General features: G+C 51.5%; 1 protein-coding gene across 2 annotated transcripts in view; it reads left to right on the forward strand.

Moving 5' to 3' along the window:
* LOC139604945 (zinc finger protein 436-like) overlaps window positions 1-25,029 on the forward strand; it is a 135,889-nt gene extending 110,860 nt beyond the window's left edge. The window contains exons 1-3 of one of the 2 annotated variants that reach the window (XR_011684173.1): window positions 1,661-1,782; window positions 2,439-2,504; window positions 23,676-25,029. Coding sequence is in view for 1 of the 2 variants with exons in the window: in XM_071456289.1 (XP_071312390.1) it covers window positions 2,439-2,504; window positions 3,232-4,233 (1,068 nt within the window). In the remaining variant the exon portion in view is untranslated. Of the gene's footprint in view, window positions 1-1,660; window positions 1,783-2,438; window positions 2,505-3,231; window positions 4,886-23,675 lie in introns of those variants that run through there. The other variant, XM_071456289.1, reaches the window with a different exon arrangement.
* Window positions 25,030-25,299: the final 270 nt, after the last annotated feature.

Below are 25,299 nucleotides of genomic sequence, written 5' to 3' on the forward strand. Positions count from 1 at the left end.
CCGGTTGCATATTCATACACTTCATACATGATGCATAAATTCCTTGCAAATACCGGATTCTGTTTGGTCAGTGCCACCTTCTTCCTCTGAATCCTACAGCGCCTTCAAGGCGAGAGAAGTTCATTTCTTCTGATAAGAGAGCTATAAATTCTTTTTCTTTGAAAGATTTAGGTGTCCTGTGGCTGCTATCTTGCTGCAAGTCCTTTCTTTAAAAAAAGTCTCTTACCAAGCATAGTTTCTATTTTAACATGTTTTTAATAACCTAAAACTATATTTAACCCACTACTTAAGAGAATTAATACAGCATTACTTTCTAACACAAGACATATAATATTCATTTTCATATTTGCAAAAAGCCAATCATAAAATACATGCGTTTTTCACAAGTATAATCCCACTTACTTCCAATCTCTCCCAGCATGGTCCCAGCTGCCGCCAGCATGGTTCCAGTTGCTTCCTCAATCAACTCAGTGAGTCCCAGTATGATGCCATTTGCTCCCAGTGGCTCCCAGTCAGGCCCAGTATGGGGGATGCTGTGCAGGGTGTGCTCACTGTGACACTCAGTCACTCCCAGTATTAGTCCAGTCACTCCCAGTATGATACAAAGATGAGCCCAGTGTGCTCCCAGTCTCTGCCAGAATAAACCAGTTTTGCTCTACATGGTTCCAGTTGCTCTCTTTCACCCTCACTTTCCTTCCAGTCACTCCCAGTATATCCCAGTGTACCCCAGTTCCCTCCAGCATCTTTCCAGTTCCTTCCAGTATGATCCCATTTGCTGATAAGCACTCCCAGTCAGCCTCAGTGTAGTGGCACTCACTGCCAGTATGATCCTAGCCATCCTCAGCACCATCCCAGTTCATCCCAGTATATCCCATTTACCCCTGACATGGTCTCAATTGCCCCCCCAGGCTCCTACTCACTCCCAGTGTGATCTCAGCATGATCCCAGTATGATCACAGGATGGAGTCAGTACAAACTCAGTACAATCCCAGTATGATGCCAATAGGATGTCAATACAAAGCCAGTGAAGTCCCAGTCACTCCCAGTATGATCCCAGGATGATCCCAGTATGATATCAATACAAACCCAGTACAGTCCCATCATGATTCCAGTATGATCCCAGTATGATATCAATACAAACCCAGTACAGTCCCATCATGATCCCAGTATGATCCCAGTATGATGTCAGTACAAGCCCAGTACAGTCCCAGTCACTCCCAGTACGATCCCAGTGCAGCCCAGTCCCTGGCAGTGCTGCCACTGCTGGGATCCCCCAGCCCTGTGTGCGTTCCCCCCTGGCGGATGTGCCGGGAGGAGCCCCAAGGGCTGGCAGTGGCCAGGCAGGGTCCCCAGCAAGGCCCAGTTTGGATGTGCAGGCCCCAGTTTGGCCAGTTTGCCTCTCCTTTGGCCCGGGCCGGGTTCCCCCCGCCCGCAGCGGCTGGGAGCAGCCGAGAGCCCCGCGCTGCCCATCCCGACCTGTCCCGGCTCCATCGCCGCTCCTGCCGCGGGCTGCGAGGGCTGCGGGAACGGGCACCGAGGGTGTGGCTGCTGCTGGGGGAGGAGGAGGAGGCAGGGAAGGGCAGGGATGGAAGAGGAGAAGGAGGGGGAGATAAGACAGAGGAGGAGGAAGAGGGAGGGGGAATGGAGGAGGACGAGCGGGAGGAAAAGGAAGACGAGGCATAAAGGCAGATCGAGGCTGAGCTGAGGGAGCCAGGCCGTCGATCCCTGCCTGAATTCGCAGCCCCCACCTGTGGGATCATCGCCCCCCCCGCCATGGCTCCGGTGAGCGGGGAGGGGGAGCTCAGCCCGGATATCCCGGGGGGTCCCTGGGTTGGGTTTTTGGGGGGATGTTTGGAGAATGAAGAAGTCCAAGGCTGAGCGGAAAAGGCCCCTTGGGGGGACATCGGGGGTGGCGGTGGTGGCTGCCGGCAGAGGCAGCCTGGAGGAGCAGAGCCCTGTGTGCCCCAGGAGCCCAAAGTGGGGAGCCCAGAGAGGGGGGAGCGCCGCCATTGGCGGGAGCCTCAAGAGCCTGGAGAGGGGCAGGGGGGACTCCTTGGAGCCGCTGCAGCCCAGAGCAGAGAATGAGGGGAGAAGGGAGCCCGGGAGCCCAAAGAGCCCCGGCATCCCGGAATGGGGAGAGTAAAGTGGGGGGAGCTTTTGGCATTGCTGGGACTGCCAGCAGCCTGGGCAGGGCAGGCACCGAGGAGAAGGGGGACCCCCAATCCAAGCGTGACCCCAGCAGCTGGGACAGGGGGGAACCCCCGAACACCAGAGGGGAGGGACCAGGGACGGGGAACTCCTGGGAGGCTTTTTCAGGGCTGAATCTTGGTGTTTGGGAGGTTTTTCGGGAGCCCAGATGGCCGGTGACTTGTAGAGATGGAGTCGGGCAGAGGGACCTTCAAACTCAATGTGCTCATCCCTTGTTTTCCCCACATTAGGATTTCCCATTGCCAGCTCCTGGGAGGCTGCGAGGAAGAGGAAGATGCCCTGGGACACTGAGGCAGGTGAGGAGGAAGTCAGTGTCTCTGGAATGCTTAAAATCAGAGGGTTTTGGGAAAGCTGCAAAAGACAAGCCTCAGAGACAGTAGAACTGATTAGAGCTTTGCTGCAGCCATAAGATTGGTTAGAAGAAAAATTATATAAGAATTAGAAAGTAGGGAGCAATAGAACAATGGTCTGTGCATTAACACTTATCTAGAATAACTCCCTAACCTGCAGAAAAGTATATCTAGCAGGATATTAGGAAGTTCCAAGCTTAATAATGGAGCTCTGTGCATTGTGTTTTAAGGCTCACAAGCAGGTATTGTATTTGAAATAAGGGAGCATTGTTTTAACCGTCAATGTGCTTATAGTGCTTGGATAGAACTACTGTCAGTATGCCTTTGCTTTGCGTGATTGGTCAAAAACCTTTTAAAGTAAGTTTGAACATGAAGTTCTTTGTCTGCTACCTATGATGTGAGCTACTGGCATCTTCCCATTGTCATAACCAAGTAATGAGACTGGTGCTGGGAAATAAAACAGCTCAGGACACGTTCCTAGCAGTCCAGTCCTGTTTGTGATTTGTGCACTGCCCCGAGCTGGCGATGAGTGCCCCTTTCCCCTCTGTGCTGCTCCATCTCCCAGCCCAGCAGGGCCCCCGGCTGCAGCTCAGCCCTGGGGGGATCTCCTTGCCCTTGCCTGTAGCACGGAGGCAACTCCCATCCTGTCCTTGTCCTTCCTCCCCCAGAGCAGGAGCTGAGCATGGAGAGCAGGGAGGACAAATGCCCGCGGCAGAACCTGGTGGCAGAGGCCGTTTTGAGCGGCTCCACGGCGCAGGAAGCCAACGGGGAGGAAAAGCCCCGGAGCTGCCGCACGAGGAGGGGCTGCAAACGCAGATGGCGGGGATGGGAGGGGGAAAGAGCCAGCCTGGGCCGGGAAGGCAGCCGGAGATGGAGCCAGAGCTCGGAGCTGGTGCTCCATGAGCAGCTCCATGATGGGGAGAAGCCCCACACGTGCTTGGAGTGTGGGAAGAGCTTCGGGTGGAACTGCGACCTGATTGTGCACCAGAGGATCCACACTGGGGAACGGCCCTACGAGTGTGGGGAGTGTGGGAAGAGCTTCAGCCTGAGCTCCAGCCTGATCAAGCACCAGAGGACCCACACTGGGGAGAGGCCCTACGAGTGTGGGGAGTGTGGGAAGAGCTTTAGGTGCAGCTCCAGCCTGATCATGCACCAGAGGGTCCACACTGGAGAAAGGCTGTACAAGTGTTCCGAGTGTGGGATGTGCTTCAGCCGCAGCTCCAACCTGATCAAGCACCAGAGGATCCACACTGGGGAGAGGCCCTATGAGTGTTCCAAGTGTCAGAAGGGGTTTCAGACCAGCTCCCATCTCCTCCGGCACTATCAGAGTCACACAGAGGAGAGGCCCTTCCAATGCCCTGAGTGTGGGAAGGGATTCAAGTACAACTCCAACCTCATCACTCATCAGCGCATCCATACTGGGGAACGGCCCTACGAGTGTGATAAATGCAGGAAGAGGTTTCAGACCAGGTCCTATCTCCTCCAGCACTATTGGATTCACAGAGAGGAGAGGCCCTTCCAGTGCCCTGAGTGCGGGAAGGGATTCACACGCAACTCCACCCTTGTCAATCACCGGTGCATCCACACAGGGGAGAGGCCCTACGAGTGTCCCCAGTGTGGGAAGAGCTTCTCCAGGAGCTCTCACTTGACCCAACACCAACGGAGGCACCAGTAAGGGAAGCCCTGCGAGTGCCCCGAGTGCGGGCAGAGCTTCGTGCGCTGCTCCAGCTCCATCCCCCACTGGAGGAGGCACTTTGGGCACAGCGCTGGTCAGTCACATTCCCTGTGATCCATGTTGGGAGCACACCTGGCTGCTTCTCCTTTTGGTTTGGCCTTAATTTTCCTCTGCTTCACCTTCATCCTTTAAAAACACCCCCAAACTGGGTTAAATGAAGGAAATTGATTGAATATATCTGAAGTTCCATAATTTCTCAGTTGTTTTAGAGGGAATTCAGGATTTGTGGACACATTCTGTGTGGAGTGCTGCTGTTACTAAGAGGCAGGAATTTGATCTCACCCTTCTTGTTTAGCTAAGAGCTCCTCCCCTGACCCAAACCCCAACTCCACCCTTGGGATACCCTATAAAAACTCCATGGCCCTGCCTTTGCCCTGTCGTTGGGGGATAAGAAATGGATTCCCAAAGGATCAGCCCTTTTCCCCCTGGATTCCCAGAGGATCAGCCCTTTTCCCTCTGGATTCCCAAAGGATCAGCCTCATTGTCCACTGGATTCCCAGAGGATTCTGACTCTCTCACTCATTTTTTTTGTTTGTACTACTGCATTTGTATTTTCAATTTTTCCTAATAAAGAACTGTATTTCTACTCCCATATCGTTGCCTGAGAGCCCCTTAATTTCAAAATTAATTCGAATTTTTATAGTTGTTTATTCTTAATAATAATAATAATAATAATAATAATAATAATAATAATAATATTTTTTTTTTCTAAAGGGAGCGGGTTTACATTTTCCATTTCAGTGGAGGCTCCTGAAACGGGGAGACACCCCCAAGGATGGGCCATGTAAAATAGTTCCTGAAATATGTAAATTAGGTAATGGATATGCATAAGGCTCTAAGAATATGCAACAGGCTGATGGAATTAAAACCAGATTAATTAAGAGCTGTCCCCAAAAATAACTGGGGCATCTTGGTGGCCATAACAATCTTTGCTCGATGGTCCTGGTCTCCCATGTCATCAGCCTGTTGCATATTCATAGACCCTAATGCATATCCATAAACTCATTTACATATTCCAGGAACAAAATTGCCTTCATCCCTTTTGGAGGTCCCACCCTTCTCCCAGCTGAATTTGGGGTGTCCCATCCCCCTCCCAGCTCAGTTTTGGGATCCCATACCCCTCCCAGCTTAATTTGGGGTATTCCATCCCCCTCCCACCGCGATTTGGGGGTCCCATCCTCCTCCCAGCTCAATTCTGGGGTCCCATCCCTGTCTTTACTCCACCCTCCCTCCCCCCCCTTTCAGATCATTCCCCCAGTCCCCTCCCCCATGTTTGGTTTTGGGGGCTCCAGGCCCCTCCTGCTCCTTTTTGGGGTCCCGACCCCGTTTTGCATTAATTTGGGTTCCCCAGCCCATCCCCAGGGTCACCTTCCCCCCTCCCCAAATTGCGCTCCTGGCAATTGATGAGTCATCAGCGAGACACGCTCTGATTGGCTGGAAATTACCCCGCGCGGTCTGTGAGTGTTTACCGCAGTGAGAGGCCTTGGTCTGTGCCTGGCAACTGATGAGTCAGAGTCGAGCCGGGCGCTGATTGGCTGAAAATCGCTGAGCGGGGCCAGTGCTCTGAGTTTCTGCCCAGCGAGTGGATCGTCATCAGTGCTGCGCGTTCTGATTGGTCGGGATCTGTTTTGGAGTAGGGACGGGAGGAACTGGGGTTTCTTGGGGTTTATTTGGGTTTTACTTGGGTCATTTCTGTTGATTCGGAGTTATTTTGAAGTATTTGGGTTTGTTTTGGCTTATTTGCAATTATTCAGATTCTTTTTTTATCTTGGTGTATATGGCATTTTTTGGTGTATATGGCATTTTTTTAAGTGTAATTGAAATCATTTGGGGTTTTATGGGTTTAATTTGGGTGGTTTTTTTGTTTTTTTGGGGTTACTTGGATTTGTTTGGGATTATTTGAGGGACTTTTGGGTATTGTTTGGGGTTTTTTGGGGGTTATTTGGGGTTTATTTCGAGTGCTTTGGGGTTTTTTGGGTTATTTGGGGTCATGTGGGGTCAAAAAATCCGGGAATGTTTCTCCTGAAAAAATATGGGAATTTTTGCATAAAAATCTGATTCTTTTTTTCCAAAAAACTGGAAATGTTCCCTGAAAAATATCGGACTTTTCCCAGCCAATAGCGGCGCGCCCTGCCCCAAACCATCCAATCACCGCGCTTTATCTCCCTAATTAACGAATCACGGCGCATCCCGCCCCAAACCAACCAATCACCACGAGTCTCCTCTCAGGAACACCGGCCTCCCCGTGCGCCCGATCCAACCAATCACTGCACGACTCCCCTCAGACACAACTTCCTCTCACATGCTGAACCAACCAATCACCGCAGGTCTCTCCTTTAGCAACTCCCGCCTCTTTTGAGCTAAACCAACCAATCATCGTGCGACTCCCCTCGCCAAAGCCCGCCTCCCCCAGCCCTCTCCTGTCAATCACCCCGCCCTCTACGAAACCAACCAATCACCGGGCGTCTCCTCTCAGCAACTCCCGCCCTCCCAGCGCCCGCTCCCGCCAATCAGAGCCGAGCCCGAAGCGGCGCCCCCTGACCCCGGGCCCGGGCATGGAGCGGGAGCCCCCCCCCCCACCGCCGTCCCCCGGGACCCCCTCAGGGACCCCCGGGAGCCGCCCCGGGCTCGGGCGGGTCCTGCGGGAGGCGCTGGAGAGAGCGGGGGAGGCGCTGGGAGAGGACGGGGGGCTCCGGGAGCTGCTGAGGAGGCGCAGGAACAGGTGAGGGGTCCTGGAGGGGTCGTGAGGGGAATTTGGGGAGGAGTCTTGAGGACGTTTAGGGGGCATTTGGGGAGGATCTGGGGGGAACTTGAGTGGGTTTTAGTGGGGTCTGGGGGTGCTGTGGGGGCTTTGGGGGGGAATTTGGGGAGGGGTCCTCGGAGGGTGTCATTATCCGTCCTCACAGACGGGTTTCGTGATGGTTCGTGGATTTGATCTCAGGGTGCAAAAAGAACACGGTACAAGGGGGTTTGCAATGATAATCGAAACAAATGCGCCTTTATTGAATGACCACAGCAAAATGCGATAGAGGGATTAAGGGAGAGAAAAAGATAGAGGAAGAGAGAGACAAAAGAGAGAGAGAGAGAAAGAGGGGGATAGAGCTACCAAACGTAGAGAGGAAGTCCTTTGGTCCAGTCCAGTCGAGGATCCGCCTGTTACGTCTGGGGAGATCTCCAAGTCTCTGGCTAACTCAGAGGTTTTTATTATGATAACTCTATTGGAAATTGCCGGGGAGGGGGGAAACAGATACAATAAGGAGTAGATGTAACAGGTAGTCCATGTTCTCAGCAGTGAACGAGAGCCATTGTGTTCTTGGTCCAGCGGTCACAACCTGCAGGCAAACATCTCGCTTTGGTCAGCTTGCCTCCCCCACACACCTGCCCCGGGCTGGGGGTTTCAGTGCCAGTCCTTGGAAGGAGCAGAGGGGCCTTTTCACATGGGGGTTTCGTGTCTCACTCCTTGATGGAGAGGCTCCTTACATCTCAGTCTGTCTGTCACGGTGGTTGTAAAACAGGTGAGGGTCTTCTGTGGGGGGACCACCCAGAACTCAGGAGAAGTCCAGCCAGGCCGAGAGGTGGGACAGCTCCCAAGGCTGTTGTTGCACAAAGGGCACGGTGCTTCCTTCTTCTTCTCATTGGGCTCAGTGTAGCACACAGCAAACAACACCTGTGCAAACAATGGCTTGGCAACGCTCTCAGGTCTCTGGCACATGACTTTCTCCTTTGGAGCCAGAGATTTAAGACAGGGGGGTCTTCTCTTCACTGGTCCCCAATGACGATCGTGAGGGAGATGAGGGAAAATTCAGACAGACTCTGACACGACCCCGTGACTCACGATTGTCTTGAGGGATCTTCATCAGCAGAACTCTGGAGTGTCACTGATGGGTCTTTATGACTTGCTGTACATTGGTAGTGTACTTGGAAATGTAGAGACAGTATGACAGAGAGAGAGAGAGAAAAGAGAGAGAGAGAGAGAAAGGAGGAAAAGAAAGGATAGGAAAAAGAGGGGAAAAAGGGAGACAATAAACAAACATAATTAATATTGATTATAACAGTATTATTTTCATAACAATTTACAAGTGGTTAATTAATTAAAATAGTATTATTTTTATAACAATTCCCCAATGGTCAAAACAAATCACAAATAATTAAAAGCAAAAAGCAATAAACAAATCATAATACAAGCATTAACTTAAAAATGATTGTCTAAAATAATTCACTAAAAGTGGAAAATAATTTTCACAAAATCATAAATGGAAATTAAGGATTATTCCAAAACACATTTGCTTCATTCATAATTGCCTTGTGTCAAAGTCTTGGGGATGTTCACAGTGCACGGGACATCAGCCAAGTTGTGTGCATTAACTATAGACGTCAATCTTGTCAGCTGTTTCATGCTCCAATTCATAACGAATGGGACTGCTGATAAAATAAAACCAAACAGATTTGGTATCAAAAGGATAACAATGGGATGACACAGACTGCTCAGGACACCCGTGGCAGTAGGAGACCACCTAAAAGAGTATCCCACCCCCTGTGCTCGGCATCTTTCTCCACCCTTTCCATGACACGGGGTATCTGTCTCACATTGTGATGAACAGTCACCAGGGCTTTCTGTGCGTTTTTCTCAATCTTCTCAAGGATTTCAACTAAGTCTCAATGGAGCAGCAGTTGTCTTACCAAAGTGAGATCCATCCCAATAGGAGTAGACATCAGTTTGTGAATCAGTGTGTAGTTGGATTGCAATGGGTAGTGAGAGGTGACTGGAGCTTCATAAGAGAAATCCCACCCTGCAATTTTGGTAAAGTTACAAGCACAGAAATTTGAAAGATTTTTAGTATCTCCTACCACGTTTTCTACAAATACAAAATCACAAGCAGTTCTAAGCATGCACATCTATTGCCTATGTATATAAGGACTGTTTCAGAAGTCTTGTTAGGATGAATTTCAAAATGACAGATATTTTGCTCTGTGTCTGAACAAATGTCTTGAGCTGTGATTGCATTGATTTCACAGATGAGCCCTTGTTGTTCTTGGACAATACAAGATTCCAAATTAACAGTTTGCCATTTCTCACCAATTTGACGGACCCATTCTCTATGGGATAGAGAACAGCTCTGCTGTAATTCAGTTCTAATGCTATAACAGGGAAAATCAAATGCTCTGAGGCATTGTGTATGGTTAACACAAAAGCTGTGGCTGTATTTGCAATGGGCTCATAGGTAAAATTCACCAGGTTCCACCAGGATTGGAATTCTCTTTCAAAGTCAGTGGCACTGTCCCAAATTATTTTCCGAATTTCAGTGGGAAAAGTGCCTTCTTCACCTTCTCTTATAACTGAGGCAGCAACTGACTGCATCCACAATTGTGCCTGGATACAGCTGAGAGCCAAAGAAACGTTGTTTTGTGTAGCACCAAGTGCATCAATTATCAATTTGTGATCATTTACATTTACCTTTTCCCAAGCCAACCACAAACACCCCCCCTTCCCAGGCAGTGTACCTTTTTTCAGTATCTCTGAAACCACGGGAATAAAAACCAACAGGCTTTGTGAGACCCTCAGGACCCCGCTGCCGTATATGAACGGAAAGCTGTGAGGAGGCAAATCCGTATTCCAGCTGAAAGGGATCTGTGGGATGGACAGGGTCCAGTGCTTGGTGTGCTGTCACTTCAAAAATCAGTAATTGCAATGTTTCCTCCTGAAAAGAAGTCCAATCCCATTTTATTCTTTTTCTCAGCAAGTCATAAAGGGGAACAAAAGGGTCGTTCTGGTTCCTGAGAGGTTTATCTGGTCTTTCTATAGGAGACATAGCTACTGTGGTTTTCTGAAGGAGAATTGCTGTAGGTTTAAGTGTTCCTGGAAGCCCTTGAATGAGAGCTCATATTTTCAGGCTTTACAGGTGATTGCATTGGTGACACAAAACCAGGAATTTGTTGGATCAGCGGAAGAAATGCGGCACTCAATATGCGTGATCAGCAAGTCTCCAACTTTATAATAGTTCACACATATTTATATTGGTGTTAATGTGGCTTATACATATTGCAAAGCTGAGCTCATTATTGGTTAATTACTTCTCAGTCAACCACGCCTACTTCTATATTCTTATGGTTATTTTGTTACTACTTCTACATTCTTGTGGTTATACTGCTGAAACTATCCTCATATTTTTGGCAAGAGTTCCTCTCCTCTATCCAGTTGTTGCACCAAGGGCACAATGTCCTTGTCAGTGGTTGGACACTGACTGCTGAATCCTAGACTTGCCTCCTTCTAACTTAACCAACGCTATTATGTTGACGTGACCTTTCTCAGCTGGCCAGCTGTCCACAAAGCTCTCCACACTGGAGCGGTTAACTGGAAACCTACAGGTAGAATCAGGCTTTGGTATTGATGGATGGCTCAAATCTTTAGGCCTGGGATCATGGTTACGCTCTATTGTTAAGGTCAGCATTATAGTGAGCATTATAGCTTTGTTAGTAGTATTAATTTTGCTGTGTTTTTGCATATGGCTACAGAACATGGTGCAAAAGATGGTATCTGCTGCATTTAATCAGACCATGCTTGTACAACAGAAAAATGGGGGAAATGTGGAGAGCTTTGTGGACAGTTGGCCAGCTGAGAAAGGTCACGTCGCCCTCCCTGTGGCCCCCAGCCCAGCCAGGACCCCCGGAAACCTCCCCCCGATCCCTTTTTGTCCTGGCCAGGAGCCACCAAAGCCCCTCCCGTCCCTCTCAGCATCCCACAGCCCCCTCCTGATGGCGGTGAGGGAAGACAAGCAATCAATCAATATGATTGGTAAAGCAAGCTTCGGTTTATCTTGAGTACACTGGTACTTTTATATTGTTTTCCAGTAATTATGCATACTTGTCGTTAGTTTATTGGTTTAATTGCTCATACATGTCATGAGTTTCTTGGTTTAAAGGAAGAGATTACATTTACATATTCCTCCTACTTTGTGGTTATGCATACTTTATGGTTTCTATTCTCGTTGCTGTCCTTGCCCGTTCGACCTTGTCAGCAGGCAGGACACAGCACCTTCCTATCATGGCGTGCGGCCTGGTTATGCTAAGTGCGGCCCACTTATGCCAAGCTGCTAAGTTACCATGTATGCTCAGTTATCATGGGGCTTGCTTGTACAACATTTCCAGGGATCCATGGCCCTTTTCCTCCAGCCATTCTTCCACACTTTCCCTTCCACACCGCACGCTTGGGCAAATTGCGCAGACCAAGCAGCCTTTTCCCCCTCTTCCCCTTTGGCCTGAAGACACTCTGCACCAAGAGAAAGCTCCTGGACAGCCGGCTATCCAACAACAGCAATTTAATGTTCCTCTAGGGGGTGAAGGGAAAGGAAGTGCTAGCAGAGGAGAGGTGTTCCCCGCAGGCTCAGGTGGCCCCAGCAGACGCAGCCTCCCGGAGCAGTTCTGCACAGCGCCGCAGCAGGACACTCAGCCACGGCCACACAGCAAAGGCCGCGAGTGCCAGAGGCGGCGCAGTTGGTCTCGCATCTTCTGGAGTCGGGAGCCGGGAACGCTCTGTAGAGCTAAAAGGATGTACAGAGCTTGAAGCGCCAGGCATGAGATGGCAGGGCTGGTGTCATCCGTCATGTCCTGAAGGGCTGCAGAGAGAGAAACAGAGGCCCAGTCAGAGGCTGGATCTGCGGGCAGCTGGGGAGAGCCTCCAGGCTCGTGCATAGCACGCAGCTCCTGGCACGGCCTGGAGGAAGCAGGAGGCAAGAAGGACGAGCTGGCAGCTGCTGGCCAGGAATGTCCCCCAGGCGGCTGCAAGGTGTCTGTGCTGTGGGCACCTTGGGGCGCGCAGGGAGCGGAGCCGTGGGCGGGCGGGCCAGGGAACGCAGGTGCCAGCGGCAGCCCCCGGCGAGAGCCCGCGGGCCGCACTCACCCCTGCAGATGATGCGGAAGTGAGGCTGCTGCCCTGTCAGGAAGCGCCCGGCCATCCCTGGGGAACACAGAGCGTGTCCTGCCTTCAGAGCCACAGCTGCCGCCCAGGGGCGCTGCCAGCCCCGAGGCCACACGCCCTGCTGGCCCGGCAGAGCTCAGCCCGGGCCCCTGGCGCACGCTGCCGCCCCAGGCCACGGCTGCCAGAGGGCGGCAGCAGCAATGCCGAGCCCGGCCGGGGCTGCACATGCCCGCGCCCGGATCCTGCTGCTGGGCCAGCAGGCGGGGCTGGGGCCGAGCTGCGGCGGGCCGGGCCGGGGAGGGAGCCGGCCTTGGCGCTCACCCATGAACCTGACGGCCGCCTCTCGCAGGGGCTCCTGTGCGCTCCGCACGTAGGGCAGGGCCAGGCGCAGCTGCTCGGCCGCTCGGCTCCTGTCCTCTGCCAGCTGCAGAGAGCGGCGGGGCACGGAGGGAAAGGGTTGATGCGGGCCCTGCCCCTGGGCCGGGCGCTGCCTACGGCCGCCACTGCTCCCCCTGCCCACAGAGCCCTGAGGCCTGGCCAGCAGCCGCAGGCGCCGGGCTCGGCACGGGGCGGAGGGCCCGGCGAGCCGCGGTGCCGCCCCGCAGCAGAGCCCGGCTGGCTCGGGCCTCCATCGGCACCGGCCTTGGGGCCACAGGAGCCTGGAGAAGAGCCCGCACGGCCCAGGCAAGGGAGCGGCGTGTGGGGCGCAGGCTGGTGCCCCTGCCTGCGGCACTGGGCAGGGGCCACAGCTGCCAGCCCCACAGACTGGGCGCCGGGGGCAGGCGGCTTCTCCAGGGATTGGGCTGGGCATTCCAGGCTGTCCTTACCAAGCACTCGGCAAATCTCCACATCTGATGCGTCTGCAGCAGCTGCTTGAGATCCTTCCTCTTCAGGAAGCTTACTGCAGAAAGCAGCGTTTCCCGAGAGGCCTGCAGAGCAGCAGAGACCCAGAGATGGCACCGCAGCCCAGGGCACCGGACCCGCATCTCTGTGCCAGGGCCGGGAGGAGGCTGGAGCCCGTCAGGTGCCAGGGGCTGGGGAGACAGCTGAGCTCCTTCCATGGGGACACCCAGGAGTCCTCACCTGTGCCACACGCCCGTTCTCATCGTGGCAGTGGAAGAAGAGTGGGAGCAGGCTCTGGCTCACGTGCTTCTTCAGGGCCTTTTCTCCCTTTGCCACTACCAAGGCAATCACGTCTTGGAAGAGGCGAATGGAGAGCAGCTGCACAAGGCTGTTGTCCTGTTGAAAAGGAAGCCAAAGCCCTCCACATCAGCTGCTCCGGGCCTCCCCGTGCCCAGGCCCAAGGCAGCACCCAAGTGCCCGTGGCTGGGGGCACGGAGCCTCACATTGTCAAAGAGGTGCCAGAGCGCCTCAGCCAGCTGCAGGGCGATGGGGCTGGCTATTGCCAGGTCTTTCTGCAGCAGCAGGAGGCTGAGCACAATGAGGGTCTTCTCCACGATGTCTTCGTCCCTATCCCACAGTAGCTTCCCAAGGCTTTCAGTCAGGCTATACATGCTTGGATCCTGTGTGCAAAACAAGGCCGGGCAACCCCACGCTGCTGCTGCTGCTGCTGCTGCAGGGCTCAGAGGCCCAAGGCCTGTCCCAAAGCACTCAGGCAGCTGAACAGCGACCCTGGAGAGCTGGGAGCAGCTGCCACAGCTGCCAAAGCCCAGCTAAGCCCAAGGGGCTGCTTGCCCCAGCCCCACGCTGCCAGCACAGCTTCAGCTGCTGCCTCCTTCTCACCATCGAGGTGAGCACCACGAGGCCTCGCAGCGCCACGCCACGCATCTGCCTGGACTCGCTCTGTAGGTGCCTTGTCAAGATCTCCAGGACTTTTTTACCGCATTCGCTCAAGTCCAGGCAATCCAGGACCTGAAAGGCACAGAGCAGGCACAGAGCAGGCACAGAGGTGCCCAGCTGGCAGGAGCTCAGAAGGGCCGAGCCAAGGCAGCAGCATAGGGCACGGGCAGCGTCCCAGGCAGCTGCGGCTACGAGAGGGCAGAGGGCTGGGAGGCAGCTCAGCCAGGCAGCGCTGGCCATGGGGCTCACCTCCACCAGGAAGGCCAGGGCGGGCAGCTCCCAGTCTGAAATGCCTTGGCTGAGCAGGTCAAAGAGGCAGGATGCCATGCCGCAACACCAGATGATGGAGACACGGCGCATCTCCCTGGCAGGGAGAAAAAGGCACCATTGCTCCTGGGCCGGGCGGGCAAACCTCTCCCAGGGCTGACTGGCAGAGCTCTGGTCTGCTCCCGAGCATCCCGAGGGCACTTTGGGAGGCGGCTGTTCCCAGGCAGCCTCCTGTGCCGGCCTTTTCCAGTCTGCTCATGCCTCCCTTGGTGACAAGGCCCGGCTGCCCATGAGCACGGGGACTGTGTGGGGCGTTGCAGGCACAAAGGAGAGGGGCGGTGGGGAGAACAAGGTCTCACCTGGCCAGCAGACGCACTGCACAGTGGTGGGTGTCGGCACAGAGCAGCGTGTCCCAGGCACGCTTGCGTTCCATGGACAGCACCACGTGCTCATAGCGCATTTGGCAGAGCAGGGCCTTCAGGGTCTGCAGCGCAAAGCTGTGTGCAGAGCAAAGCCCAGGTGAAGCTGGGAGCCCCGGCTCCTGCCTGGGGGGCGTGGGAGGGATGGGGAGACTGGGAGGACTGGCATGGAGCACCTGTTGGGGTTGGCGGAGAGGCCGTGTTGCTCCTGGCATCCCTGCCAGAAGGTCTCAACCTCTTCTGGCATATCCTGCGTGCTGATGTAAGCTTGGAAGAGCAGACGCAGAAAGAGATTGGAGAAATACTCCAGCACCACAGGCGAGCGCCAGGCCAGATTGAAGACTCTCCACAGGGCTATGGTTGCCTGCAAGAAATAAAACAGCCAGAGACAAGGCTCAGTGCCAAGACATCCACGTGGCAGGGCCTGAGCATGCCAGGGAGAGGCCGGGGGAGACACAGGGGGAGCAGACGGCCTGGTGCCCCTGAACCCTGCCCCTAAGGCAGGATTCAGCCCAGTGCCTGAGGCAGGGGGATGCAGTTGGGGGGAGGACAGAGAGCTGGCTGCTGGAGAGGCGGCCTGGGGGCCGGCAAAGGCCGGCACCAGAAACTCACAGCCAGGGCAAAGACTCCTGCGTTGTCCCCATCGGAGGTGTACACGCTGTGCACTGGCCAGGCGCTCAGCACATTGAGGAGTAGCCGCAGCGCCGGCTCCGCAGTCCTGCTCGAGGACATGATGGTTCCCCACATGGTGGCGGCAGCTCTGTGGGGTCAGAGCTCTGTGTCAGGGCGGGCTCGGCCACAGCACCGTGGCCTGGGCAGCTGCAGGACCCCGCGCTGGCCCTCAGCCCTGCCTCTGCCCACTGCCCCTGGCCGGCAGCGGCCAGCCAGCCCACGTGGGTACAGGCCCCGAGGGGCAGGGAGGGAGCGTGGCACCAGGCTCAGGAGCTGACATGGCAGCCCTGGAAAACAGAGGAGCCAGAGGATCCTGGAACTGCCCGCCTGTCTGGCAGTCAGCAGGGACAGGCTCTACAGGGTGATGGGCCGGTGAACCCAAAGCCTTCAAGGCATGTGGGGCTGCCCTACCTGTCACACGATGGGGCCCAGCGCAAGAGGGTGATCAGCACGTCAGAGGGGTATTCCTCGGTCAGCTCCAGAAGGGCTTTGTCCAGCCTGTGCCCAGCAGCCTCATTGGCCGTGAGCCACTGGTGGATGGACCTCACCATGGCGGGCACCTGCAGAGGGCACGGGGAGACTTGGAGAGCTGCCAGAGCAGCAACTCCCCCTGAGAAGTGCTTCCCTTCCAACCGCATTGGGCCGGGCCTCAAAGGCCGAGGGAGCCCGGCAGAGCCGGCTCGAGGCACCACACCCCTGCTGGGGCCATCGAGCCCTTGCCCCAGGCTGCTTACTTGCACTGGATTGGAGACACCCTTCTCCACAAGCAAATCCAGCATGGCAGCATCGATCTCAGCATCAAGGAACGGAAGGTTGGCCAAGACGCCCGTGCCCACACCGGCGGTCTCTACCTGGAAAAGGCACGTGATGAATTCACAGAGGGTCGGCAGGAGAAGGGCAGCAAGAGAGGGAGAATCCATGGAGCGCTCCAAGCCTGGTGCTTGGCTGAGCAGTGCCAGCAGGCCCAGCCCAGGTGGGGATGGCCGCAGGTACCTGCACCGTTCTGCCCAAGCGGCCACGGGCGGCTTCCTGTTCTTGTGTCCGGTCCTGGGCTGCATCTGGCAAAGAGCGAGCACAGCCAGAGCTGAGGGGCTGCGGGAGAGGCCGGAGAACACAGCCCAGCCCTGCGCTGCCCAGGCAGGGAGAGCCTTGGGATGCCCCGGGGGATGGAGCGTGGCTGCCAGGTGCTCCAGCCCAGCTTCTGTCCTATCCATGGATATGTCCACAGGGATGGGATGGGATGGGATGGGATGGGATGGGATGGGATGGGATGGGATGGGATGGGATGGGATGGGATGGGACGGGATGGAGCCAGGCTGGCTGCAGGCACCAGCCCTGCGGCCCAGCTCTGCCACTCACCGTACTGCAGCGGCTGCAACTGCTCCAGCTCTGCAGGCTGCTGTGCTGGGGCAGCTGCAGGGCCTTTGCTTTTCTTGTCCCGAAGCCCCTTGAACAGGCCGAGCAGTCTGCCTGCCATCCCGCTGCCTGACCTCGAGGGCACCTTGGACACAGATGCCCCGTCAAGGGTGCGAGTCAGCGAGTGCCACAGTCCTGCCTTGCAGGTACCTGCGACAGAGGAGCCTCAGGAAGATTACAGGACAGCAAGTCCTGCACTCTGTTCTCGAGGGCTCCTGCCACAATGACAGGAGACTCCTCAGGAACGATGGAGGTCACCAAGCCCAAAGGCCTGGCCACGAGGGCACCGGCCGCAGGAGGAACGCCTCGGAAAAGCTCCGGGTCAGCAAGGAATGAGGCGGCTGTGCGGGGGCTCCTCACAGCACTGCTCTGTCCCGTCCTGTCCCGTCGCGTGCACCGAGCACTGTGGCGTGGCCACGGCGCCGCCAGCACCTATGTCAGCGCGTGTCACAAAGGGCTGCTCAGATGTCCCGTTCCACTCAGTGACCCTGCTGCACCGTGTCACAAAGGGCCCTTGGACACGCTGCCATGTGCCCCAGGGCCAGCCCCTCCCCACCCAAGGTTGCCCCGGTTGGACGGAATCCCTTGCCCCGAGTGTCTGACGCAAGCCCGGACACACCAAGCCCGGCCAAGTGCTTGGGGAAGGACTCTCCACGCTGCCCGGCCCGCACAGCCCAGTTCGGTGCCGGCCCTGGAGCAGAGCAGCTTCCAGCAAGCAAGAGGCAAACGCCTCTTGCCAAGATTTAAAACACACCAGAGAGGGAAGATGGCATTAATGTGTGCATAAAGGCCTTGGAATTCACAGCTCTCTGAGAGAGATTTGGGGCTCTCGGCTGGACAGAGATGATCCTGCTCTGTGCTGGGCTCAAAGGCAGGGAACACGCCCTGCCGCTGCTGCTTGGCGGGGTCTCCGCAGGCCCAGGCAGATGCCAAAGCTGCTCTCACAGTCTTCTCCCTTGCCACGCCCCTCCGCCAAGTGCCAGGGGCCTCAAGGACGGAAAGGAGCGCAGGGAGCCAAAGGGAGATGGCTCACTACCTCACTGGGGGCTCCTGGGGAAGCACTTTGCTTGAGAAGCAAGCCCCTCTCTTCCAAAGGCATTTCTCCAAATGCCTGCATTTCCCAGGGAACACCAACACACTCTTATGGTTTTGGAAAAGGTTTTGGAAAAATCCAAACTCTTTATTAAGGGAAAGCGAAGCAAAGGGGTGAGCTGGGAGACAAAAGAAGCGGATGGGCAGGGTCTGAGAGCTGGAGGGAGGGAGCTGCCAACAGGGAGAGAGATGGCAGGAGCTCCTGGAGCTTCCCACAGGCTCAGCTCTGAGCAGCTAGAGCTGTGCCTGGAGCTGCAGCTGGTGCATCCTGCTCTGCAGCTGCTCCCATCTGCAACGGGGGCTGGAGATGGCCGAGGGATGCCGGTACATCTGATCCAGCAGACGCAAGAAGTCCTGCAGATCTTCTTTGGAAGGTCAGCTGAATGAGTACGCTGATGCAGGATGGGCTGTCATCTTCTCTCAGGGCTTGAAGAGCTGGAAGAGAGAGGAACAGAGCCACGGTCAGAGGCCAGATGGAGGGAATCCAAGGGAAGCCTCCTGCCAGGGCCATCCCAGCCGGCTCTTGCCAGGGCTTCGGCCGGAAGGTGTTGGTCACGGATCGCCCACGTTTCGCTGGCAGCTCTGCGGGCTGTGCCCCCGCCGCCCCTCGCCCGCACAGGGAGCAGAGCCCTCCGCAGCCCGGGCACGGATTGTAGCTGCGGGGCCGGCATGTGCAGCTGCCCCCGGCGATGCTCGCTGCCCCGCGGCTGCCCTGACTCACCCTCGCTGATGACCTGGAGCTCCTCCTTCTGCCCCGTGACGAGCACTCCGGCCAGCCCTGGCAAGACAGAGCCCGTGTCGGCCCCGGGCGGCACAGCTGCCCGGCACGGGCGCTGCCAGCCCTGCGGCCGCACGCCCTCCTGCCCGGGCAGGGCTCCCGATTGGAATTAATGATAACGTGAATTATGTGTATGTACACAAAGTTCAAGAACAGAATAATAAATATTGATTGTAAATCCATGTACTTTCAGAGGAAAAATAATACTATTTATACACATATGTACACTTAGAAATAGTTTTTACTTTTAAATGCCTGGATAACATCTTCCTGCTCCATTTGAAGGCCAAATAAGAGCTTTGATCGCAACAATACCTTTGGTAAAAATATGCGAGCTTCTGTAGCAGCATGAATCCAAAAAACACCAAAAAGAATATACAAAATTCTTTCACCTGAAAATAAGTGATATCTAAATCCTACAAGCTGCAAGTTTCCTGCTCACTGTGAAATGACGGCAACAGTTCTGAGGGAGGAAAAACAGTCTTTGGCACAAACACACAAGTTTTCTAATAGCCCCAATCTATCTCAGAAGTCTTTGGAGAATTGGTTGGAAGATCAAACAGTATTTTGCAAAAATTTCCCAGGACATTTAATCTGCTTCAAATCTTTTTTTCTTGAGGAGACATCAGCAGGATTTATTCTCAAAAAAGTGATTTGGATGCTAAAGACTTTTGCAAGCTGTCACATTTTTATTATTTGACTTGGAGATGAACTGAGCTGAAATCCACCATGACTAAGGAGAATACAAGTCTGTGCATCACCCCAGGAAAAGAGCAAGGAATGAATTGTTCAAGTGATCCCCTAATGCATCCAGTCTTGTAATACTGAATTTATTACCTGGTCTTGAAACAGACCTTCTCACTCTTGCATGCCTCACCAGCTCCTGGGGCAGCAGGAAGACGTTACAGCTCTTGCTCTTTCTCTACTTTGTCTCAAGGGGAAGCCAATTCAAAGTGAATCATCTCCTTTATATCCAAAACAGTCAAAGCAGAAAGAATAACCCCTCTTAACCCATCACTCAGCCATAGATAGAATGACACAGCCCCTACCTTCATCTCTGCAACCCAAATAAGTGAGAAGCAGAGGGTGAATTCTGCTATGAACAGGTGAGGGAGGAACTGTCAAATAAAATGTATCTGCATGGGAGGATGTATTGTATTTGAAAGTGCCCTTTTTAGAGAAGGAAAACAAAGACCTTTGGCCAAAACAAAAAATGTATTCACCCTGCTCATACAGCATTTTTCCATAATCAACATTGAATCCTGTACAATGGTTTCAATTGATATGAATACCTTAAAAATAAGGGAAATAGTGACAGGAGAGAATCCCTACTCACAGTTCCATAGAAGATCAGTAAGGTCATACTCGGCAGGATGGAAATGCAGAGAAATAATCTAGAAACCTTTGCTAACAACAGAAGTGGGGCTAGCCCACTTCAACCCTCTGTTCAGAAGAAAAAGAAGGAAAAAAAGAAGAAAAAAACCATCAAACCCCTACGTATTTTGGAAAAGAGAAGCAAGTGACTCCTGGCTTGGTTCCTCACACTGCTCTTTGCATCAGAGCACTTTGAGGAAGACATTTTTAGTTCATCTGCCAAACAAGGCAACGAAAACATATTGTCAGTGTTGGTCAAAAACTCTGGGAAGTGTAATATGTTTCTAAAACATGTAATTCTCAGGCTCTGGAAGAAATATACTGTTTTGAAATAAGAAGACAGTATTTTCCTTGAAAATCATCCTTTTTTCTCAGCTTCCTTAATGTTTTTCTTTTTAAGCAGGAAATAAGGAAAAGTGAGAGAAAAAATATTTTGAAACTTTATTTTCACCCCAGCCAATATCGCCCCACTTTGAAAAACACATCAGAGTATTTTACAAGGGGATAACATCATTAGTTTTCTTTAGTCAGTATTCTCCCACTTCATATGCCATTTTATGCCTACACTGGCCAACTATTACAGAAGCTGGAATTGATTTTGATTTGTGCAGTGAGTTTTCCAAGCTAGAATTAAAATGTTTTTTCAGTGGAGGAGATAAATCCCTGTGAAATAAAAAATACACAGTGGATTTTGAGAAACATAGGAATGACCTTTGGTAAAGGTTTCTAGATGTACACAAATTTGAGAATATTACACACACACATCCAAAATATACAAGTAACAACAGAAACTCAACTGAGCCAGTGACCGAACAAAAAGTTCTTTTCCCATTTAAATGTGACTGGAAATAATTGATGTAGGAAAATCCAGCATAGCTTAATTTGGCAATTAAATGCTAGGAAAAAAAATTTCATTGCAAAGTCTCAGTTCAAGGAGACAATGTTCTCCTTTAGAGACACCCACTAGGAGAATAGATTCAAATACCTTCTCTTGACCTGTAGAAAATATCCAATCTGTCTATAACAATTAACTGCACCATTGCAGAAGACATAAACTTGTAGATGGTGGCAACTCCCATGATTATGTATCTGTTGGGGATCTAAACAGAAAATTTTGCATTAAGTTTTTTTGTGGGCAGAGGGGAGCACAACTGAGATTGAAGAGGCTGTCATATAAGGAAAGAAAGAAAAGGCCATTTGTTATAAAGATAGTCCTCATAAAATGAGAACACTTAGTTGCTGTGAACTGGCAAAAAGAAACCCCAACCCAAAACACAACATTAATTTGCAAAAAGTTGTAATTGTAATCTTGAGTGTAAACTACCACCTGCTCAAATCTGAGAGCTTGAGGTGGCAAGAGAAGTCCCCACTAATGCCCAAGGGCAGGAATGCACCATTGCTCTCGAGTGTGTTTCAGCATCAGAAAATAATGAGAGTATTGGGGAAATTAGTTAAGTGCTGCAGCTTGCTCCATACAGGAAAATTTCAGAGACCTCCATGGCATGAAGTGTGAAGCCCTGGCAAAATGCAGGGAGCTCCTGACCACTCTGGGGCAGCCCCTTCAGCAGTAACACAAGCACTGGCTTTCCTTCCCACACCCCCTCAAGCTGCAGAGCCCGTGAGTGCCCCGGGTGTCTGACACAGGGAACCGAGTCACAGCCGCAGCCGTGTCACTTCACCTCACACACAGACACACCACCAAAGGCAGCTGCACTGACATCTCAAGCATGATCTGAAACATGCACTGTTAAGTAGGATAAAAATACTGCTGCAAAATAATGGACTCATGCTGTTCCTTAAAGAGCGGAAGCCTTTATGTCCAAAGCAAAAAGCACTGATCCCATAAAAGAGCTTTTGTTCCTAGAACTTGATGGGGGTTCATGCTTAACAAACAGTGCAGCAAGTTGCACATTTATACAGACTTTTCCAAACCACAGAATCATGGAATATCCTGAGTTGCAAGGATTGTCCAGTCCAGCTCGGGGCCCTGCTCAGCACCATCCCCAAGAACCATAACATGAGAGTTTTGTCCAAATGGCTTCTTGAATTCTGCCAGGCTTGGTGCTGCACCCACTTCTCTGTGCCTGTTCCAGTGCCCAGCCACCCTCTGGTCAAGAACCTTTTTCTAAGATCCAAGCCAAACTCCCCTGACACAACTTCAGGCCATTCCCTTGGTCCTGTCACTGATCACCTAACCTGGCTGAGGGAGTTCTTCTTTCAGATTTTAGGTACATGCAACCTTAGTGATTTTTAAAGAACTTCTTCATGTCTAGACTCTAAAATTTGTATGAAGAGTGACCTGGCATTTGTATGAAGTGTGATCATGGGGAACCTTTCAGACTGAGGCAGAGCTTACTTTTTACTTATTTTTTCTAAGAGGAGTGTCACTCATTTTCATTCCACATCCAATGGGAATATCCAAAATCTCTGTATTTTCCATGAAGCCAGTCTGTATTTTCAGTTCACTTCTAATCCAATTCTGAATTTCATTCACATCCAACATAACATAATAATTTCTTTTTTTCACCCTTATCAAACCAGACAAGTAAAAGTTATTTACATCAGTAGACAACATACTCATCTCTGTTCAGCTAAAATATGTAGCACTGTTGTCTTTCCACTAAATAGACATGGTCCATTTTGCTGTAACATTAAAGGAATATTCTTTCCACTGGAAGGAAACTGCTGAAAATTGGCCCAGTGTATTTCCTTGAGGTATCTGTTGAGCTAATTACTGCTTAAGCTTACAGTCCTGTATTTTTTCCCCCACTTTGAGGGATGCTGGGGAAAAAAGTGCTAAAGAAAAGTTCTTGTTTATTTGTTTTAACATAATGATGGTTGTGACAAGCTCTTTATTGTTTGATTATTTTCTGGCTGAACTAGCCACAGAATTCGGATTGCTAAATTTTAATTTCTCAACAGCTTATAGCTGAATGCAAATTTTAATTGGCTGCTTGGTGTTTTGGAGCAATAGATTAATCTTTGTGAATCATCTTAACTGACATGTTTTAGCGATCCAAGTAATTTACTTACATAATTTATTGTTTTGTATTTGAAGGAAAAGTCCATATAAATGTCTTTGTGTGAAAATTCCGTGTAGCACAATAATTGCAGGCAAACTTCTGCCTTCAGAAATTGATCTTCTAGAAGATTTGGGATCACAAGAGAATACTTTTAAAAAGTCTTTATTTCTTCCCTCTTCAATAAAATTGACTTTTACTTAAAGCACAGTGTTTAAAAGATTACAAGCTAACTATCAAACACAAGAAGACTCTAAAGACGCCTAAAGGCTGAGGCTGGGGTTCAGTCCTGCTCTCCCTTGTTTCTGTGCCCATTTTCCCAGGGACACTGTCTGTACAGGAGTCACCTCAGAGTCCACAGCACAGCCCCACAGCCTGGGCTGAGCCTGGCCCAAACACTGAGCTCAGACCAGCAAAGCTCTGCCAAGCCCTTAACCTGGGCTCCCGGGCGCACAATCAGTGCTGCAAGGAGGAGCAGCCCCAGGGAGAATCATCCTCTGCCTCTGAGCCCCTCACCAGCCCTCCCCATCTCAGGGGCCAGGAAAAGCTCGTGGTCTCAAATGTCAGGAATACTCAGCTGGGTATTTTATTGGCAATCTACTGCAATGACCTCTGCTCTCTCTCCATAGGTCTTTGGTGTAAGAGCTTTCAGAGCACACTGCTGAGCCCTTGGATAAAGAGGAGTCCCCATGGATGGCTTTTCTCCTGATGCAGGCAACTGAGAAGGAAACTGCATATGACAAATGCTGATCTGGCTGAGCATGAATCCTTTGTTGCATAAATCAACTTCATCTTGTTTATCCAGCCAGTATAAAAATTCACTTACAGATTTTATTTATTTAACTGCACATTTTATTCTGCTCAGTGAATAGCAATCTGCCTGACCTTATGTGTACTCTGCAAATGTGGGCAAGGAGATGGTCTTAGTAACAGGATAAGAGAGAACATATTTTTCCCTCCACTCCTGGAAAACATGGTCACTAAGAGCATCCCCACTGCTGGCAGGTTCATTATTGCCAAAGAGGATATATTAACTTCCTTTACATTTCTGCATCCCACCTGAGGAACCAGTTTTCCAGATGTTCTAATCACAGAATATTAAAATCTGAGAGAATCCAAACAAAGATTTCCAAAGCTGAAGAATTTAGTCAGAATCCCCATTAATTTAAATCGCTAATCTATTTCAAATACTAAAATCTAAACCTTTTTAGCTGGCTCCCAGTCCTCGAGTCTATTTGTACAGTAAGCAACTAGTTTCCATTATTTTCTCAGTAATGTTTATTACTAAGTTTTCTGCACTATTTTAAGACTCAACTATCATAGAGGTAAGTGAAAAACAGAGCCTGTGAAAAGCAAAACAACCCACAATCCTTGGCAGGTAGAGGTGAGTAAAGAAAAGTTCTCAGATTGTATCAGAGCAGATTTTCAAAGTGCCCAGCAAACATCAGCTTGCAGCATTTGCAAATGCCACATCTGGTCACCTCTTTCTAGGCCTAATTGGGAGTCACTTGGGATACTGAAATGTGGCTATTAAAATGTTTTTGAAGTTTGTTCTGTATTTCTGCTTATAAACAGCTGCGTCTGCTTGCAAAGTCAGCATTTGCATATTGTTGAGTGTGTGGAAAGCCACTCGTTCCAGTTCATCTTGAAGGGTTCTAGAGACAAATCCTATGGGAATGTTGTGACTGCACATTCTGCCAGTGTTTAGGAGGCAGGAGGCTGTCACTTCACTTTATGCCACATCTAATCAATGCTCAGACAGGAATTAAAATGGTTATAATTTGCTATTAAAAAGACATGGGTGGATAGATAATTTTGATCTTAGAGTCTTAGTCCTGGCAAGGAATGCCATTAAAACCATCCTGCTTTGGAATTCCAAACTATATGTATATTTTTTTTGAAATGACAACAATCTCCCTCTTTTACTCCCTGCCCAATCAGACAAGAACCAGCCCTGTCACACTCCAGAGATAAAGTCTGGTTTCTTAAAAAAACCTTGCAGCTATGGAAGCAAAATTTGTGGGGTAGCTTCATTTAAACAAGTTCCAAACCACTTGTGAAATGCAAATGCACAGCACTACAGTGGGCAATGCTAAAATATTGACTGATCCTTCTTGCCTAAAAATACCAGAAAGTAACTGCGGCATCCTTTCCTACAGGCAGATACGAGGGAATTGCTGGAGTGCAGACAGCCCATCAGAGCCCCTCTGGCTTCTTTAGTGCAATGGCTTCAGCCCACAGCAGCAGGGTCAC

Source organism: Agelaius tricolor, unplaced genomic scaffold (assembly GCF_023055355.1).
Source record: "Agelaius tricolor isolate 1412-34295 unplaced genomic scaffold, bAgeTri1.0.p SCAF_57, whole genome shotgun sequence".
In the NCBI taxonomy this organism is placed as follows: Eukaryota; Metazoa; Chordata; class Aves; order Passeriformes; family Icteridae; genus Agelaius; species Agelaius tricolor.